This window comes from Canis lupus, chromosome 26, assembly GCF_048164855.1.
Source record: "Canis lupus baileyi chromosome 26, mCanLup2.hap1, whole genome shotgun sequence".
NCBI lineage: Eukaryota > Metazoa > Chordata > Mammalia > Carnivora > Canidae > Canis > Canis lupus.
Window position 1 is genome coordinate 23,432,241 of NC_132863.1, and position 16,632 is coordinate 23,448,872.

General features: G+C 49.4%; 2 protein-coding genes across 11 annotated transcripts in view; one reads left to right on the top strand and one right to left on the bottom strand.

Moving 5' to 3' along the window:
- TTLL9 (tubulin tyrosine ligase like 9) overlaps positions 1-16,632 on the top strand; it is a 70,539-nt gene that overhangs the window by 46,610 nt on the left and 7,297 nt on the right. For 8 of the 10 annotated variants that reach the window (XM_072800505.1, XM_072800501.1, XM_072800499.1 and 5 more), the window contains one exon: positions 13,326-13,381. In XM_072800505.1, the coding sequence (XP_072656606.1) occupies positions 13,326-13,381 (56 nt within the window). Of the gene's footprint in view, positions 1-734; positions 1,153-13,325; positions 13,382-16,632 lie in introns of those variants that run through there. The other 2 variants (XM_072800497.1, XM_072800504.1) reach the window with 1 other exon arrangement.
- Positions 2,809-8,917, bottom strand: PDRG1 (p53 and DNA damage regulated 1). The gene is made up of 5 exons (XM_072800513.1): positions 8,724-8,917; positions 7,203-7,278; positions 6,299-6,373; positions 4,315-4,395; positions 2,809-3,739 (listed from the first exon to the last, which is right to left on the bottom strand). Exons 1-5 carry the CDS (start codon positions 8,808-8,810, stop codon positions 3,657-3,659), a joined length of 402 nt encoding a protein of 133 aa, XP_072656614.1. The 5' UTR covers positions 8,811-8,917; the 3' UTR covers positions 2,809-3,656.

Below are 16,632 nucleotides of genomic sequence, written 5' to 3' on the forward strand. Positions count from 1 at the left end.
ATTCAACCAGCATTTCTGAGTGCATCAGTGTGTCTGGCCCAACTAAATGACCACGGAGCTATCTTACAGGCCATTCGTGAGAACACACACGAAGTAGGGGACACCGTGAATGTGCTAGGAGAGGAGGCAGCTCAGAAGCTTGTGTTGGCCTCTTAAGCAGGGACTGCCTGGGACACTTCCAGGGGTGGAGGGGCCGCTCGTGGAGAAATTTTCTCTCTTAACCACTTGTGGCTCCCCTATGGAGTTGCACAGAGAAGGAAGCTAACACCTAACCTATTAGGTACCACGCACCGTGCTAGCTTGTGACGCATGACCAGTGAGCAAAGCCAAGAGGAAGGTTGTGTGGAGCAGTGGTTAAGAGCTTGGCCTCTGGCGCTACATAGCCTGGGTTCAAGTCTCAGTTCTGCTACTTGTGGAGTGATTTGGAGCACTTTTTTTTTTAACCTCTCCGAGCCGCAGTCTCTTCTACACATCATTCCTGTGAATCGATTTGGCATCTCGGTCAAAGTAAGCCAAAGTGAATGTCACTTTTTTTTGGTGATCCTTATATTCACCCCAGAAAGCAGGTATCCTGGTAAGCTGGAAGCGGGTAAAATACCTGCCTGAAGGCCATGGAGTAGAGTCAGGACGCAAACCATCAGGGATGCGCAGACCCTCCCTCCTGGTAGTGGGAGCACAGTGTTCCCCCCACCCACCCCAAGGCCATCCCAACCAACACTCCACTTCCCTTCCAGGGTGCATCAACGACCGTAGCAATCAGCTGAGGCAGCTGTTCCGCTCCCTTCAGAGCCAGAAGAAAGCCTCCAGTTAGTTCCCAGATGCAGGGAGGACAGCGACCCCAGGAAGGTGCCCTGCAGTCCTTGCCTACCCGTTTCCAGCACCATGGCCGGCGACCTGGAGCCCTTGCCTCCCCTCCTCTGGCCTGGCAGCAGCTTTGCGGACTCAGCGGCCTGTGGTACGCTGGTCACTGCTCATTCTGGGCCCCCTGGAGACCCCAGCCCCACCCTGGGCACCTTGTGCTGGGAGACAGCCAGTCCCTGGGAATGGGTGTGCTTTAGCCTTGCAGGACTGGCTTGGCGATCAGGCCCAGGGAGGACAGCTGCAAGCCCTGCTACCCCAGAGACCACATCCAATAAATAAGCACAGGCCTTACTTGGGAGTCACTGCGCACTGGGTCTGGTTCAGGGGATGCTGTTTGCTGACACCAAGTCCTCCTGGGTTTGACCCTTTGATGTCTCCAAGGTCAGTGCTAAAATGATCCTGCAGAAGCAAGGGTTCAGAGACTAGGGAACTGGTCTTAAGGTGTGCAGTCATTAGACTGTTTATTGGGCTCTGGGGAAGGGGTGAGCCCTAAATACACCTTTCTCTCCTTGAAACTCCCAAGCAGGAGAAATGGAGAATCCCCAATTTCTCAGATGGGACAAGGTAAAGATAAGGAAGGCTGAGCTGCTTAGCGAGGTCTCTACAAACATATACTTATGGGGAAGTCAGCTGGGTGATGAAGGTGCCTCTCTGCACCTTCTTGTTTCAGGCTGGGAGCTGAGCTTTTTAAACAGAAAGCCTTGGCCTGGCAGGCAAGAAGATGGCTTGGAGAGTTGGGTGCAAGTACAAGTTCTGCATTTTCTAAGCCTCCTCTAGGTTTAAGAAAGATTGCAAGAGAGCAGGCTATGGGCAAACTCCACAGGGACCTACTATGGAACCCCAGGCCGATTGTTACATTTATCCCTGCTGCAAGACAGGCAGATCTTGACTGCCTAGGGAAGGGAAGGGTTTTTGGAAGGTACAATACTGGCAAACCCAAGACGTGAACCAGCCAGCCTTGGGAAGGCCAGAAGCCAGGTCACTCTGGGGTCTCTTGCCTCCAGAGCGTGGGGATTTCTATCCTTGTGACTGAGGCAAGGGCAGACAGCCCAACACAGGTTCCTCATTTCCAGGACAGCCAAGGTGATTGGCTCTCCCTTGGCCTAGCAACCACACTGCCAGACAGGCAAGGGCAATGTTCAGATACAAATCAGGAGCCAGGCACACAACCCATACAGCAGCTACCAGGGTGAATGCTGCAGCTCCCTACTCCCTACATTTTTATTTAAAAATACATACAACATGGATATGTCCTCTTCACTCTCATGCTCCAGCCCTGGAGTTTGTTTTGGGTGGGATCATGCAGTGTTTGCACACTAATTACTGGTTTTAGACTCCCATTTGTCCACTTTCATTTCTCACTACATTTTGGAACTTGTTCTTAGTCAGTGCTCAGAGAGCTTCCTTATTCTTGATATATGTACTGTACTCCACTGTCTGCAGCTATCAGTTCGTTTAACTAATCTACTATGGGCAGACATCTAGCTTCCAATTCCACCTGCCCACTTTAGGGTCATCATGGGGAAAACACATGCTACTTCTACTTTAAAAACTGAAGATGTAAAATCATAGGCATGGGTCAAATTTGGCTTATGTCAGGTATTCTGTTTGGCCAACACCCAAGTCTTTAAAAATGTCTGCATTAGCAATATTTAAAAGACAGAAAAGATTCAACTTAAAAATCCAAATTTCTAGCTTCTCTGAAAACAAATGTTAAGATCTGGCCATACCAGCTTGTGTTTCCATATAATTATGGGTTGGAGCCAAGTGGGGTGAGGGGACCCAGGTGAGGCACGTGCTCTCCATTCTGCCGCCATCACTGTTACTGCCTATCTAATCCTGCTATCATTTCCCAGCAGGAGCCACTGCCCCTTTGTAGTGGTGTGCTTGAGGCAGTGTGCCCTCCATTAAGAATGAGATTAGGTAAAGAACAGAAGCTCCTGTTCATTCATTTAGGAAACATTTATTAAGCCCTCAATGAACATTAAAGAGATGGTGCTGTCCTCACAGCACATTCACACCAAGATCCGAGACCACTGAGGGCAGGCGGGAACTGAGTGGTGCTGGCCAGGCCCAGCCTTCAGAGGTGGTGGAGGGCCTCATGAAGAGGCAGCTCCCTCTCCCACCCCCAGTACAGAACTCTGTAAGGCTTTCCTGACTAAACAGCAAGTGCAGGAGTTTGATAAGCAGCACCCACTCTGGGCTCCATCTGAGGGGCAAGCAGAAAAAAAGGGGCCAAAGTGGAGGCAGTGGTGGGGAATGGTATGTCTGCCCCACAGATGGCTGTGGTGAACGATGGAGCACCAAGATTCTATCCTTTCAGAAACCACCTACCTGTGAGCCTCCTGCTTTATTCCAAGTCCATTACATGATGTTTGAGAATGCCTCTCTTCCTGAAAGGAATGCAGGAATCATGCTCCCCGTCACTCCCCCGCCACTGCCAGGGGCCCATGTGAACAGCAGGCTCTTGTTATAAGTGCCTGTTTCGGTCATTCTCACACCCCCAAAGCACTGCCCCCACCCACCACTGGTGGCTGCCAGGACCTATCAATGGGTCTTGTGTCCATCCAACTCCAGTGGCCAGACCCAACAGACACTGGCAGGCTGAGGGCTCCCTCCTGCCATCACAGAGCAGCCAATCCCCACAGACAGAGGCTTCTCATGCTCAGACTCCTGATGCCTATCTCCTAGCAGAGTAGTTCATGTCCTTGCAGGTTACAAAGTTGGAGAGTCCTGGGTCCGCCATGACCTCAGGGGGGATGCTGTCTTAGATCCCTCATTTTGGTTTTTGAGTTTCATCCTTTTAAGATGATCTTCAGAGCTTTAAGTTCATCCTGGTTGAGGGGGCTCAGGTTAAAACCCTTCAGCTCTGGCTTGCCTAGGGGGAGAAAACAATCATCAGCAAGTTGGGCCTCCTGTTGTCCAACCTCCTGCTGGCTCTGGAGTCAGGCCCAGGAAAGGGGTTTATGCTGCATTCATGTGCCAAACACTTGGCCCAAGATCTAGCGGGGGAGGGCCTCAAATTCTGCAATGCGTTGGACAGGGCACATGAGTCACCGAAAACCTGCAGAGCCATGATACTGCTGCCCAGAAACCTACCAATTTCTGCCAAACCTGTGACCAATCTGGAGTGGTTAGCTTTACCCAGAAGTTCAGCTCTGACCTTGACCATCTGACTGAGGCCCTCTCTGTTCCCCTCAGACAGAACTGTTCTGGTTCCTATACCACGCCCAGGATATAATGTGAGATACCCCAGACTGTTCCCCTTATGGCTGGAAAAAAGACTCGTGAGAGGAATAAGACCCCATAAACCTTGTCCATTCCATCTCTGGGCCTGCCAATAGCCTCTGTGCGGCTCACATGCTGCCTAGGCCCTCGCCCGCCTACCTAGGAAGGCCTCCCACATTGACAGTTCTCTCCCAGCCCGGCTTCCAGTTCCCTCCAGGCCCATACCTTGGGCCTCAAAGAGGCGGTTGACCTTCACTTTAAGTTGTTTCCGGAGTTTCTCTATTTCTTTATCCAGATGATCCTGATCTGAAAAAAATGAGGTGGGCACCGGATGGGGTTATACTACAGACACACTGACCAAAGGCAGCTGGGGAAGTCAGCTTCTCCTAGCCTCCTTGAAAGCAAGGGCTCCTGGCATTCGAGAAGAAGGGGACTTCAGAGACCAACTGAGGAAGGAACTAAAGGGCTAGAGAAAGGGAGGTGGTCTGCCCAAGGCGGCTGAGTGAGTCCAGGCAGAACTGAGCACCCGCCTCTCCATCCAGTGACCTGTTTTCATTATGCAATGTACCCTGGGCTGCTCATAGGTGGAGAAGGCAATATCTGGACTTTAGGACCCCCTCCCACAGTGAAATTCCAGAAAACAGAACCATCAGACCAGAATGAAGAACCTAGACTCAGCACATCCAAGATGATTGGACAAAGTGTGGCTAAGGAATCTTACAAACCTAAGTCCATCAAAAACCTAAGCAGTTTTTAAGCAACATGACCATAGTAACATGTGATCTGAACAATCAATGGGCAAATCAGGTGCTCAAGCTTAATCTAATTAACTGTGGTGAACAGAAAAGGTTATCTTGCCCAGATGGATCACATCTGAAGGCAAACTGCACTATAGGAAGTACAGGCTACAAAGCTTGGTGATGCAACTGCCTAATGTCACCTGACTTCACCTGCTCATGAGTGTAGTGCTGGCTAGTTGGTCTTCTCCACAGATTTTCATTCTTTCTGATGGAGAGAAGCTCTGAGCAGCCGAGCCCTCTGGCCTGGGCAATGGTTCTAGTACTCATGGTAAATGAGCAACGCTAGTCTCTTACAAGCTTATTTAACTTGCATCAACCCCTAAGAACTGGTGATGATAATATCTCAGAATCCTTCTAGGTATGGCAACAACCCACAACTGTGGGCCAAGACAGCTGAGAACCTGAGTGGCCAGCAGCCCACCACCCAAGTGCAATGACGACTCTTAATTTTATAGTCATAACAGTAGTGTGTATTTTTTCAACAGGAAGGTGGAAACTTCTCTAAGGTGATCTAGTCTCCTTTGCTATAATTTTATTTCAACAGGGATAGGGAGCCTCTGCCTTCAGGGACAGAGGCGAACTTGCTGGTCCTCTTGGCACATACATTTTTGATGGGGGAATATGCATAATCTTTCGTTTTTCCAGCCAAGGACCCATCTGTACCCTCCCTTTTGTACTTTTATGATGCTCCTCCAAAGAGCCCCCAGGATCATGCCTGCGAAGATTTGAGTAACATGCTAAGTACCCAGGCTGTGGCACACTCTAGAGGCTCACTCTCCTCAAACCTCCATTTTCAGTGCAATCTCTATGGCAGGGGATGTGAAAAGTAAAAGTGCCTCTGCCAGGCTCCCTTGCAGCTATGGTGGCCACATGACTTAGTTCTGGCCAATGAGATGTCAAAAGTCTCTGAGGACGACAGCATTATTTTGAAATAGAAAGCAAGGCCATGTATGGAAAGCCCTCTGTTGCTCCTGCAGCCTGGCCTATGGACATGAGGCCTGAGATGACACAGCCACTATGAGAATACATGAGGGTGACCTTGCTGGATCTCAGTGCCAGTCTTAGACTGCCCACCTTTGGACAACTACTAACAAGAAAAACAAAACTGTATTTCTTTAAGCCTCCACTTGGGTTTTCTTTATCTGTGGTCCAGCTCGTTCCTCACTGCTAAACAAGCACTAGGCTAAGTACACATACAGTTTTAGCTCAATTTCACAACAACTATGCTCTGGAGATGCATCCCCTCCTTCAGAGATAAGGAAATAACTCAGAGTGGCAAAGCAGGAATTAAAACCCACATTTGTCTGAGCGCTGCCTCTCATCAAATGGTCCAAAGCCTGATTCTCAGTTCTAGGTTAAGACTAATGCTATGTGGGACACGTCCCTGACCCATCCCCAGAAAGCCTTACCTTTCTCAATCATTTCCTTCGTTTGAGGGTGAGGCATCTTGATAAACATGTTCCCGAAGCAAACCATCACATCTTCTGAAATGGCAAATGGTCACTCTTTGAACAAATATTTTAAGCACCTACTCTCTGGCAAGCATTGTTTAAGATACTGAGAACACAGCAGAACAAGACAAAGTTTCTGCCCTCATAGAGCTTATGACATAGTGGAGGAGAAGGAATAAATAAGCCAAGATATGATTTGTCAGACCCTGATAAGGCTAAATACTCTGGAGAAAAATAAAGCAGGGTAAGGGGGTGGGGAATGCCAGAGTACAAGACAACCTTGACTTTAACAGATGGTCCAACAAAGCCTCACTGATTATGTGACATTTGGGCAGAGACCTGAAGAAAGTGAGGCGTAGGCCCTGCACATCTCCCCCCAAAGTTCTTCATTATGACCACTGTAACCTTCATTATGATACCCGTCCCCTTACTTGGTCATACCCACCTGGCCTCAACTAGAGCCCTCAAACCCTTCCTCCAACACCCACCCCATGTCCAGTTCCCTTTTTTTTTTCTGTCCAGTTCCTTCCTCAGCTTGCTTACAACTTCCAATTAAGAAAACAAAAACAAAAAACTTCCAACTAAGTATTATGTAGTTTTATTTGTAAGAGCACACCTCACCCTAGCACCTTCCTCGTGCCATCAATGAGCCAGCAACTAACACCCCCCCCACACACCCCACCCCTGTCATGGAGATGAGCAGCTGAAACCACTCTGTATCAGACCTCCAACATTTTCTCCCTCATCTCCATAGGCTGTGTCACACAACTGTGGCTTTTTGTCCCTATCAGGGATAAATTGAAAGCCTTACAAGAAAAACAGAACAGGCCCCCAGGACTGCATGACTGAAACCTTGACTTACCAGAGAGGCTGAGATCCTTCTGCAGGGCTCGTAGGCCCTCCCGGTTCTGATTTCTTTTGGTGTCCAGGTCCACAATCTGCAAAGCACATGGGCAGGAGGGAACTCAGCTCCCTCTTGCCCCAAACCATCACCTCCCAACAGACCAGGGGCTGTTAAAACCCAATAGAGACAAACTCATTCCTGAGTTTCTTCCAATGTCATGCCTAAAACACACTGATGTGTAAATGTACATCTTCCCCTATTCTGTATCCAGGTCCTTAAAGACAATGCTCTGTGCAGGGGCCCTCCCCCTTCTCCCCAGAAGGTGCTGGGGAATCCACTGAAGTGCTAATGCTCAAGCTTCAGGGCATTTCAGAATCTCCAAGAGAGGAGAAACCTCCCCCTGGACTAGTTCCTCCGGCTGATGCTGACCTAGTATCACAAGAAGCCCAAAAATACTAGACTGCAATGGCAGGGGTGGGGGGCACAGAGATGGCACCAACACAGAAGCTGCTATGGAAGTGAGGAGGCAGTGCGGTTTCTTGAGAACGCTGGCGAGCTGTGTAACATCACCTTCTGGGAAATGGAGATATGAATAGCACCTGCCTCACAGGTTACTGAGCCAGGAATCAAATGAGATAGCATAGTATTTGACACACAGTAAGTGCTTGAGACATTTTAACCACCACGTTATCATCATCCCGCACACCCTGATGCAGTGTTTAATGGGCACTTACCCAAGTCTTCCCCTTCTCAGTAAATATCCGACCAATCATCCAATTATTCTAACTGGAGATGAGGAGCCATGAATCATTCTTCACTCCTCCTCCTCCCTCACCCCCATATGTAACTATCATTAAGACCTACTAAATCCAACTCCAAAAGATACCTCAGACCCACGCACTTGTCTCCTTCACCACCACCCTGGCCCAAACCCACTCCTTGCCTGAACCCCGGCAGTGGCCCCTCACATGTCCCTTACCCTTCTAGGCTCTGTGCTCCACCCCGCAGCCAGGGGAAATCTTTTTAAAGCCCAGATCCAATTACATCCTCCTCCCTTCCCCCATTAACTCCCTCCAAACACTTAGCACTTAAATTAGCACAAGGCGTCCCCACCTGCCCAACGTCAAAACTGCTCAGGCCCCCTTTCCTCTCCTCCCGAGAACCTTGGCGAAGACAGTGCACCCACGGTCGGGGGGGTAGGGGGGGCAGGGGAGGGGGGAGGAGGAGGAGGAACTGCATTTTGAAAAAGGTGTTGAGCCGTTACCCAAAGAGATAACGGCTCGGGATCCGGAGGGGGACGGAGACAGGGATCCGTGGCACCAAGCAGGCGCTCCTAATACGTACGTGAGGCGCAGCGCCGGGCCAGGTGTCGGCCCTCCCTCCCTCCCTCCCCGCCGCCCCAGGTCCGAGGTCACGGTCGGGAGCCCACGGCCAGCCCGCGCCACCGCGGGATTCCGGGCCCCGCGCGCGGCCCTACGGCGCCAGCCGCCAGGCCCCGACCGCCGAGCCCTGGCCCCGGGCCGCGGAGGAGCCTCCCACCTGCCGCTTGTCCGCCAGCACCGCCTCGGCGAGCTCCTCCACCTCCACCAGGTACCGCAGCACCCGCTCCGCTTCGGGGGACAGCATGGGGCCCGCCAGCTCCGACTCAGCCCGGACCGGGGAGCGAGCCCAGCTCCAACGCCGGTAGGGCTCGGCTTCGGCTGCGCAAGCGCACGGCCAGGCCTTCCGGCGCGCACGCGCAATTAAAAGAAGAGTGGTGCGCAGGCGCTAACACCCGGGCGCCCTGGGGACGCGAGAGGCGGGGCCTAGCCTTGGGGGCGGGGCTGGAGCGCCCCCTGCAGACTCAGAGGGCGTGGGCCGCGGAGCTGCCTCTTTTTTATATATATATATATATATTTTTTTTAAGATTTTATTTATTTATTCATGAGAGACAGAGAGAGAGGCAGAGACACAGGCAGAGGGAGAAGCAGGCTCCATGCAGGGAGCCCGATGTGGGACTCGATCCCGGGACTGCAGGATCGCACCCTGGGCCGAAGCCGGCGCTAAACCGCTGAGCCACCCGGGCGTCCCTGTATATGTTTTTATTGGAGTTCAATTTGCCAACGTATAGCGTAACACCTGGCGCTCATCCCGTCAAGTGCCCCCCTCAGTGCCCGTCACCAGTCACCCCCACCCCCCTGCCCACTTCCCCTTCCACCACCCCCTGTTCGTTTCCCAGAGTCAGGAGTCTTTCATGTTCTGTCTCCCTCACTGATATTTTAACTCATTTTCTCTCCTTTCCCCTTTATTCCCTTTCACTAATTTTTATATTCCCCGAATGAATGAGACCATATAATGTTTGTCCTTCTCCGATTGACTTATTTCACTCAGCATAATACCCTCCAGTTCCATCCACGTCGAAGCAAATGGTCAGATTCGTCCTTTCTGATGGCTGAGTAATATTCCATTGGATACATAGACCACAGCTTCTTTACCCATTCATCTCTCGATGGACACCGAGGCTCCTTCCACAGTTTGCCTATTGTGGACATTGCTGCTATAAACATCGGGGTGCAGGTGTCCCGGCGTTTCACTGCATCTGTATCTTTGGGGTAAATCCCCAGCAGCGCTATTGCTGGGTCGTAGGGCAGGTATATTTTTAACTCTTTGTGGAATCTCCACACAGTTTTCCAGAGTGGCTGCACCAGTTCACATTCCCACCAACAGTGCAAGAGGGTTCCCCTTTCTCCACATCCTCTCCAACATCTGTTGTTTCCTGTCTTGTTAATTTTCCCCATTCTCACCGGTGTGAGGTGGTATCTCATTGTGGTTCTGATTTGTATTTCCCTGATGGCAGGTGATGCAGAGCATTTTCTCACGTGCTTGTTGGCCATGTCTATGTCTTCTTTGGTGAAATTTCTGTTCATGTTTTTTGCCCATTTCATGATTGGATTGTTTCATGATTGGATCATTCTTTGGTGTTGAGTTTAATAAGTTCTTTAGAGATCTTGGATACTAGTCCTTTATCTGATATGTCCGCAGAGCTGCCTCTTAATGCTCCTGCCTCCCTTTCTCTGTTTCTTGAGCACCTGCTAGGTGCCAGGCAGTTTTAGGTTCTGAGGGTGCCACAGTGAACAAAACACAGTCCCTGTCCTCATGCAACTTCATCCTAATGGGAAACACTGACAATTTATGACAAAACAAGTAGTTATATACTATGGCAGGCAGTGATAAGTGTTTTGGAGTAATACAAATCATTCTTCCCCTGCTTAAGGAATACCAAGAAGGTCCACGTGTCAGTGTTACTTCTGTTTAACCTCTGACACCTTCCATTGCCAATTTATAAAATGGGAGTGAATAAAAATCCCCTTCATTGTCTCTCCGTGGGATCAGAAGAAGGCAGAAATCTTTTTTTTTTTAATTTATTCATGAGAGACACACAGAGAGCAGCAGAGGCACAGGCAGAGGGAGAGGAAGGCTTCCCGCTTGGACCTTGATGGGGGACTCAATCCCTGGGATCACAACCTGAGCCAAAGGCAGACAGACGCTCAACCACTGAGCCACCCAGGTGCCCAGCAGGAATCATTTTTAAAATTCTGTTTTCAGCAGTATTGATTGAACCCCTGTCTTGGGCCCAATATCCAGAGCAATTGACCTAGACCCACGGAAGGGGCTGAAAACCATGTGCAGTTCAGCTCAGAAAAGAAGTTCTGTGTTGAAAAAATAAAAAAAGTTCTGTAAGTGCTAGAAAGCAAATCGGTGTGAACCATAGGATTTGGAAGGACCTCAAGAAGAGGCAGGCAGGCGGAATGTGGCTGCCCTTCAGAACAAGAAGGTCCCCTCGAGATCTCCATGCCCAAACCCCTCATTGCACAGCTGAAAACACTGAGGCCCAGAGAGCAGTGAGGAGCTTACAAAGTCAAGAGCAGACCTGATACTAGAATTCTGACCTCCTGCCTCCCTGATTCTAGCTTTTTTATTCTCTCATCAGGCCCTCTGGTAACCAAGCCCTTTCACATCCCTTGCCTTACTTGAATTTCACAATTTTTGTACAGATGGGTTATTACTGTCCATTTCATGGCTGCGAGCTCAGGCCAGAAGAAGGGCAATGCTTTGCCACACAGAAAGTCAGGAGCAAACGTGTGTCTAGAAGCATTCTGGTCTCCATACCACAGCTGTCTCTGGACCCTGAAAAAAACCGTCTCCCCCAGATTATGGCCCCACAAGCCCCAGTAGCACTGCCTCTTTGCCTGGCCTTTGGCTTCCTTCAAGTGCTAGAGGCAGAGCTAATTTTCCCTGCAGCTGCCCTGCATAGAGAAAGAAGGAGATTCATTAAGGATTCCTCACTGAGGGTGAATTTGTCGCCAAACCCAAGATGTTTTGTGTAAACACCTTCTGGTTCAGAAACGCAGGCACAGGCCCTATGAAGGAAGAAAGAACATTTGCCAAAGGAGAAATAGGGCTTAGGAGGACTCCCCGGGGCCTAAATCTCAGGACTGGGTCTCTTCCACACTGGAGCCCAAAGAGGACCAGACCAGGCTGACCCTTGACCCCTGACCCCTGCCAAATGGGCCTGGATGGAGAAAGGTTGAAGTAGGCTCCCAAACTGACTGTGACTGGCCCCTAAAGTCATATGTTTCACTTATGTTTATAATCATCTATTCCACAATATTGACTGTCCTGACCTTGTTATAGGGATTCCACCACGAGCAAAAACCAGACATGGTCCTTGTTTGGTCCTTGTTCTTAGAAACCTTCCAGTCTGGCAGAAGAGACAGATGATCAACACATGAACATGTAAATATATCAAAGGTCAGGTGGACAAATGCTGTGGAAAACAACAGTACTGGACAAGGTGGAGGAAAAATGATGGAGGGGCTATTTGCAATATGGTGGGCAGGGAGGGCTTCTCTGAAGAGGATGGACTGGAGCAGAGATGTGGAATAGATGAGGGGTAAGCCATGTGAATGTCTGGAGGGAAAGTGTTCCAGGCAGAGGGAACAGCCAATATGAATGACCTGAGATGAGGCTTTTGGCAAATTGAAAGAATAGCAAGGCCAGTGTAGGTAAAACAGAATGAGCAAGGGGAAGAAGTAGGAGATGAGGTCAGAAAGGGCATTAGAAGGGGGCATTAAACAAATGGTTCTATAGAAGGGGCTGTAGGTGCCCTGCCCAAATCAGTAAGCTCTCCCTTGAAGTCACCTGTGAACAACGGTGCACAGGCCTGTGGCTTCCTGCTTCTCTCTGCTCACGGGTGTGAGTTGAGTTGGGGGAATGCTGGTGAGCTAAGGCCCGCAGGAGTGACCCTTAACCAAGAAGAGAGAAGAGTTAGTGACTGCATATCCCATCTTCTTTGCCTCTCTGTGGGAGACCCAAGAGGAGGCTGCTACACTCATCCAAGTAAGAGAGGGTGGTCATTGCACCAAGGAGTAGCAGTGGGGGTAGCGGGCAAGGGGGTCATCTCAGGGCCTTTGCACTCATTCCTCCACTAGCCTGGATTAATTTTCTGCCACACCTTTGTACCTGTGTCAAGGTATACCTCCACTTATCAGCTTGGTGTCACCTCTTCCCAAGGGTCAGGAGTCTTCTCTGGGCCCACACAGCTTCCCGGGCATCCCCGATCTCCGTGCTTAAATATTATCTTTTTCTCCAATCATCTCCCTCTCCAGCCATGAGCTCCAGGGCAGAAACCATAACTGCTATGTCTCTAGAGCTCAGAATGGTGCCTGGCACAGAGTGCTCAGCCAATGTTTACGGAATGAAAGCAGAACTTTCTAAAATCCGAAGTAGTCAAAGATGAACAGAGTTAACTCGAGGGTAACTAGTTCAAATTCCAGAAGGAAGCCTGGACTGCCACATGGTCAGAATATTGCAGAGGATGAATCTCTCTGCAGCCTCAGGTGGGGGCTTGGGAGATGGGCCAGGGTCTGGGAGTTGTGGGGGTGATCCCTAACCAGAAAAACCCTGCCTGGTCACACTGGGTATGTCCCCAATCTTTAGCCACCCTAAGGCTAGGCCAAAAGGGACATGGTTGCTGGGACTTTGGTGTTTGGGGACTGGAGCCAACATGAGGAATGCTGTGCCCATTCCGCTAGGATCCCCTTTTACTGTGCACCCTCTTTGGGTGTGTGTTTAGTGACCAGTAATTGCTTCTCTCCTTAGGGAGGACCGCCTGCAGGCTGCTGGAAACTCCTGAGGTGACCTACCTTCCCCCTAAGGTATGACCCATTATCAGAGATATGAAAGCCCACCTTCCCTGCCTGGGATGCTGGTGTGGGTGTGGGTGGATAATTCTGAGGTATAGCTTACACTCCACAGTACCCCTGTGGGATCAGGCTGGATGGAAGCTGCCATTCACATGACATCTGCAAGGGCTGCTTGGCTTCCTCTTCTTCTCCTTCCCTGTTCTGCCTCCCCCTCCCTAAGGTCAAAATCCCCCAAAACCCTCACCTTACTCAGTAAAAGCCAAACTCCTTGCTGCTGAGGCCCACAAGACCCTGCATGCCTGCCTTGCCCCTCTGAGGCATTTCCCATCTCTCTCCCCCTCTGCTCTCCCTCATTGGCTACAAGTGTTGGCTTAAATTTCACCTTCTCAATGAGACCTACCCTGACCACTGTACTGTATTTAAAAATGCAAACCCCGCCCCTCCCTGTTCTCTGATCAACTTCCTCTGCTCTGCTTTTTTTCTCCTTTTTTCATAGCACTTGACACTTTCCAATGTGTTATATAATTAACTTATTTGTATTTACTGTTAAATCTCCCTCTGCTAGAAAAGAAGTTCCACAAGAGCACGAATCTTTGTCTCGTTTGTCAGTGACACATCCCAAATGCCTAGAACAGTGCCTGACCCATAGTAGATGGTCAATAGACATTTTTGAATGAATGAATGAGGAAGGAAGCCAGAACTCTAATTGAGCAGATTCTCTTTGAGGCCAGGTTCTAAACCCCTATGCAGGAGGTGGGTGGTGGGAGCAGCAGATCATGCCAGGACTTGTTGGCTAAGGTAAGGGGATTGGATTTTGTTCATAGTCAGAAGCTACTGGAAGGTTTTGAGCAAATATGGGACATGATTGGGTTTACTTTGTAAAAGCACTCTTTGGCTGTGGGGATAGGGTGGGTTAAAAGGGGGGAGGGGCACAGTCTAGGGAGCTGGGTGTTAAGGATGGGAGGATGGTGATGGGGGCTCAGAGAGGCACAGGACTGTAGCTGCACTGGGCCTAGGAGTAGCAAGAAGCCTGCTCAATGTCCCAATTCTCCAGGCAGCCTGGGTGGTTGCTTCACAGGCTCTGACCTGTGAGTAGTCCAGGCTGGGCCTCCCAGCTGCTGACAACATGCCCCTGTCCCACAGATGGACTGTTTGCTCTCCTGGGTGGTCCACAGCTCCTCCCTCTGCTTCCTTTGCGCCCTCGTGGGTTTGACAGGTGGAGGGGAGGGCTCCACTCCTTTCCTCCTCTGACCCAGAGAATAATCCTTACATTCATTCCATCTTCCTCTGTGCCCTCACTTCATCCTCCCACATCCCCCAGTAACACAGAAACCTGATTCCCGTAGGGCAGATGAAGACACTGAGGCCCGGAAAGGGGATGGGACCCTCCCGAGGTCATGCAGCCAGATGGGGAGCCAGGTGGGGAACCTGTCTTCCAACTCCCCTTGCCCTGATTTCATCAGGCAACAGATGGTCCCATGGCTTGACTTGAAAAATCTTAAGTGACCTCAAAGAGAATGCAAGGCTAGAACATTACAGGCCTCCCTGAACTGGCCTTTGCTATTACCTTTAATGCTAAATCTATTCATTTTAAATTCCAGGAATAGATTCTTCTTACCAAAACTGACAACATTACAGAAAAGATTCAAGTTCCTTTTTGACACCCCTTCCCCTCAACCCAGTTCCCCTTAGAGTCCCAGTTTGAGTGTGTCTTTTCAAAACTGTGATATTCATATAAAGACATAGTTAGGAACCCTGAGAAAATATAGGAGACCATCGTGTGTGTGGTAGGGCAGTAAGGCAGATGGAGGGCACTGCTCACAAATGGATCACTTTGTAGTCTGTTGACTCTTGGACATTTTTGACTGGTATGTTTAGATCACTCTCCTGTTTTCTGACAGTTGCCATGTTTTTTATAATGTAGAAGCACCATATTTCATTTGTTTCTCTAGCTTGCTAACTTAAATTTTACATTGATTTCTTATGCACTGAAGTACCAAGGGTTGAATAGGCCCCACTGCTCAGTTCTTTTTTTTTTTTTTTTTTTTGAGATTTTGTCTCTTTACTCATAGAGACACAGAGAGAGAGAGAGAGAGAGGCAGAGACACAGGCAGAGAGAGATGCAGGCCCCATACAGGAAGCCCGACTTGGGACTTGATCCGGGGTCTCCAGGATCACACCCCAGGCTGCAGGCGGCGCTAAACCACTGCACCACAGGGGCTGCCCCCACTGCTCAGTTCTTAGCACACTGTCAGGAGGTAGTCTGTAAGGATCCTCTCTCATTTGAACTATTTTCTCCTTTTCCTCCCTCTCTCTCCCCCTGCTCAATTCTGACCTCACCATAACTCTCTGATAGACATCCTTAAATATTTGAGAATGCTTACAAAATGCATAGTAGTTGTTTTATGTGCTTATAGGTTTTTAAAAATTTCAATGAAGAGCATGTATGATAAATGCATGACAGTTCATGAACTTTCAAAAAACTGAACACACCTATATAACCAGATCAAACAACAGAATGAGGAGAGCCCCTCCATAGCCTCCCCACAACCAGCCTAAGAGTAACCACCACCCTGACTTCCAATACCAGACATTGATTTTTGTCTGTTTTTGAAATGTGTACAAATGGAATCACACAGTGTGTGTTCTTCTGTGTCTGACTTCTTTTGCTCAACATTTTGTTCGTGAGATTTATCTCTATAATAGTGTGTAGTTGTGGATGGATCACTTACTTTCAATGCTATAAAGTATTCCACTGGTCAAATTACACCACAATCAAACCATTCTGCTGCTATCAGTGGACATATGGTGGTTTCCAGCATGGGGCTGTTACAAAGTGCAGATGTGACCGGTTGTTCGTCTTTAGGTACACACACACGCATGCATTTCTGTTGTGTGTGTATCTAGGAGCAGAATTGCTAGCTATGTCCAATTTTAATAGATACTGATAAACTGGATAAGTATTTTAAATCCAGATAAATATTATTGTGCTATAAGTCATGTTCATTTCCTGCTCCTTTTTTTCCCCCTTCATCTGATATTTCCAGCTCTATCCATCTACTCTGTGTATCTCTAGTTCCTGCCTCCTGGAAGCTCCAGAGAACCCGAGCTGCTTCCCCTGACATTTCACTTGTCCTTTCCCTTGGTTGTGGATGCTTGAGTTCCATTTTTTTCTCCCCATCGATACACACAGAGCCACCCTGATTGCCCTAGCACGCTATTGCTTTGTCATAAGGCATGAATGTGCTTCTTTCCCCTCTAAA